We start from the raw sequence: 3970 nt of genomic DNA on the forward strand, positions 1-3970 counted from the left end.
TCAATGAACGTTAATGTGGACGTCTGTCAAACTTACAGGTGGTTTAAACCGCGTTTTTTAACACAGAATGAAGATAATTACAGAAGTCAATTTCGATAATAAGAAGTTTATTGCAAATTCATGCCCGGTGGGCTAATTGCAGATTACAAACATAGAAGAACAATGAAACGTAGTTTAAAATACTAAAATCTACATGATAAAAGGTAGTTGTCTAGAGCTATAGCTATGTGATAATTAGCATGCAAAGTACCAGAGTTGACAGACCTGTTATCTCAGGCATGTACCAATTTTGTAAGGGGAGCAAGAAGAACTACAGATTACAACATGTAAGCCATTAATTATAGAACAAAAACAAAATAATGCTATGTGGACTGCTATGCTATCTGGATACCTATTGTACCTGTGTATACCGATTTTGGATGTTTGGAATTGAAGTTGGTTTACCCATTTTGAAAAAAGAGGCTGTTCATCCCCCTCCTTCTTAACTTGGACGATTCTAATTATGAAACTAGTTCTTCGCGCAGGTGTCTGTCCGCCCAGTTTGTCTGAACTCTGAAGAGTCAGAAGGAACAGGTGTCTTCATTTTTGAGGGTAAGAAGTGTCTATTTTATATTGCTATTTCCGTATATAGAAATTGGGAAACTAGTTTGGTCCACATGATTCTAGGCGAAGTAGGGCGCTGTATGTCCAGAAAGCTGGCTTTCTTTGTAAAGAAATTCTTCTCTGTACTTCCCTGTAAAAAAATCTTCTCTGCACTCGCCCTGCTCATTCGTGTGGAACAATCACAAAGTCTTTTCTCAGCTTCCCGAGGTATTGTGGCTTGACGCAAACGTTCATGTTTGCTGTTTGTTTTTGTTTTTTCCCTATAGCTACACAGCACGTTACAAGTTGAGTTGTGAAGATGAAAGCTGCCTACCTCTGTGCCTGGTCCTGACCATAGCCGTGGTTCAGGGAAACCCCCGAGTGAAGCGAGATGCCGGTATGCTTACTAGTATATCCTAATCTGCAAAGTGTATTAAACTATGCAGGCTGTTTAAATGGGAACTGAAGTTTAAGAAATGTATTGTTTGTGACTTGGGTTCTGGCTAGCCTGGGTACCAAACCTTAGGGGGTGAATTTTCTTCCCCGGATAATTACTAGGCACAGTGAGCCGATCTATACCCACGGACCTATCCAACTTACTGGTTTTCCTGCATAAAGCTACCTCCGGCGTGCCGTAATTGGGTCCTTGTTTGGCGGCCCGTGACGCTACCAGCGCCGAAAAATAGCGCTGACTCACGGGGGTCTTGTTACCAGACTAGGTTCTGCCAAAACTAAAAATCCAGCCGAGAAGTCCGACCATGACCCTGTCTCTGAAGACACGAGCCTTGGACGTCATTCCTCATGTGCAACAGGCTTACGAACTCATGCATCATAGTCTAGAAGCAGGTGTTATTTTCTTTAAAAAATAAATTGTTATGAATAGGAAATGAACAAAATGTTATGTTGCAAAGTTTCATCACAGATTGACTAAAATCCGGCAAGCTCATATAGCTGCCCGCATGTATTCCCCGCAATGCCAAGACAACTCAGCACCAAGCCCAGAACAAGTCGGCACCATAATTGCTCAGCAAATAATCAGAATTTTGGCTAAAAAAACGATTTTTATCATTTTGATGATGAGGATCCTGACTCTAATTCTAACCTTTTTTTCCTTTTAAAGGCATCTTTAGCGACGGCAACAGCGAACTGATATGTTTGTGATTTCTTTACAGCTGATCCGCAAAACAACGAGCTCGCGAGAGGAGAGTTCCTGTCCGATCTTGCGAATTTGTATTCTCTTGTAAAGCGCGGCGGCCCCCTGGATAGCCCAATGCACGATAAAGGGCTGAAAGCCGCACTGGCCGTACGCGAGTTTCGGGAGACCCTTGAAGCTTGGGACGTAAGGAAGGAAGCTCAAGACCGGAGGGAGAGCGTCTTGTCCGATCTGCAAGAGACCGTCGGCTACAAGAAGCAAGTCGCCCGCGAAGGGGAAGCAAGCAAGACCGGGTTGAAGGCACGAGAGAGCCGCTTCCTGAATGACCTCCAGGAAACAATGCAGTTTATCCGAGAAAAAGATCTAGATGCCTGACCTCAAGAAAGCAGGTGAAGAAGCCCACGAGTTTCTGAAATGGCCAAGCTTAGAAGATGAATCAGGGCAAAAATTGAAGAATATTAATGAAAGGAAGATCTCTGAAAAATCATAGTCTTGCCCCGTAGTTGTAGGGCCGATGTTAGTGGCATTAACATTTGTTTCGGGGTGTTTGTTTTTTTCATTGTTTGACTGGTAAAGGGTTATGGAGACAAACATTTTTTAACAATGAAATTTGTAGTCCTGATAGTGAGAGTGAGATATGTCAAGTATATATAAGTATTATGTCAACTTCATAAAAACTATCATTGGAACGTATATAACTAATTAGCGACAAACATTTCAAACAGGTAGCTGTAGGGCCTACACGAGTGTCTTACTCCTCAGTTGCACTTTAGTTTGGTCATATAACGTTATAGAAGTTACTCCGCAGATATCGCTTTCCCCAACCACCTGCTGTGACATGACGGTGTTCTCCTCTGACGAAAATGTACTTCAAGTCTTTGTGTATTAAAAGTATAACATGTGAAGGAAATTGTTTCTGTGTATTGCATTTAGATTCAATATAGCTGAGGCAATTACCACGCTAGAAGATGGCCTGCCTATAGCAAATATTGATGCTGTACTTAGGCCACAGTAAGTGAGTTTAATGATAGGTAGATAGTCAGGTCCTCCTCTTGGCATTTTGATTAAATAAACCAATTTTGTGTTCAAAGATATTTCTATTTCACATTGCTTTATACCAAATTTAGTGTCCTTTTCTTCTCAATGACACATTGCTGCTCAATGACGCATTGCTTCTCAATGACGCATTGCTTCATAAAAACATAATCCTTTTTTGGACATGCCTTTCTTTATTACTCTGTAAACCAATGAATCAGCATCAAGATTGCAGGAGAAATTGCATCCTCCATACGCCCCCCCCCCCCTAAAAAAAATCACCCACTCACGGATAAAATTATCATTGCATGAAAACAAGTTGGAGAAGTCAGGACAGGGATGATGCAAATTAGTCAGCTGCATGGAGAAGTAAATCTGGGGGATTTGTACGCTTCTTGTTGAATATCTTTTTTTTTCTAATCAGTGCAAAGTGAACCTGGTCTTAACATCGTATATCAATGATTTTCGGTTCAATATGATGTCACATCAATTCCCCTCGCTTAAGTGCACAGAACATTCGATCCCAAAATTATCAGATACATTATACATAATACATAATTGCATGGTACATAATTAATTGTCATAAATTAGAAAATCTCTTAGAGTTCAACAAGAAACTGTTTACAGCAGTCTTGAACTTAGTCATATTGGGACTGTCAAGGAAGACCGAGGCTGGTAAAGGAGTTCCACAGCCTGCTGGTCCTTGCGGCTATTCCGAGATCAGGGTGCGCCAATGGCATCGTGCATCGTTATGTCATTCTTACTCTGTATTTATCGCATTCTGTTGACATTTATCAAACTTGTTGTACTAGTACAGTTATTTTCCAGACAATCAGGAAGAGATTTGGTGTTAAGATGTTTAAAACTTATGCTATGGCCAATTTAAGACCAGAAATTGGCATAAAATCTACGTTATGCTGTTGCACTTGAAAAATGCCAGTTTTTGAAATATGCTTTTAAGTAATTTGGGAACAAAAAAATGGAATGAAAAGATTTGCAATATGTTCAGACATGCTCAGTCTGATATGTTTTGCAAAAAACCTGATGATGATTGGAAATTTCTCTTTTCTAGAGCGCATTTATCAATATGTTGTACACGTTATGTAAAATTCATAAATTAACACATTGCAACTAACTTATCTCCCTGTACTAAAAAGGATGGTGATAGTACTGGCCATTTTGCAATTGTTATGTCAAGGT

At 40.3% G+C, this 3970-nt stretch overlaps 1 protein-coding gene across 1 annotated transcript; it reads left to right on the forward strand.

The window, feature by feature from the left end:
• Window positions 1–869: 869 nt before the first annotated feature.
• LOC109480045 lies at window positions 870–2353 on the forward strand (the record flags this gene model as incomplete). The annotated part of the gene is made up of 2 exons (XM_019782193.1): window positions 870–979; window positions 1755–2353. Coding segments are annotated over 2 exons (466 nt in total), but the record flags the coding sequence as incomplete, so codon positions are not given.
• Between the last annotated feature and the right edge of the window lie 1617 nt (window positions 2354–3970).

This window comes from Branchiostoma belcheri, unplaced genomic scaffold (genome assembly GCF_001625305.1).
Source record: "Branchiostoma belcheri isolate BF01 breed outbred unplaced genomic scaffold, Haploidv18h27 scaffold1073, whole genome shotgun sequence".
NCBI lineage: Eukaryota > Metazoa > Chordata > Leptocardii > Amphioxiformes > Branchiostomatidae > Branchiostoma > Branchiostoma belcheri.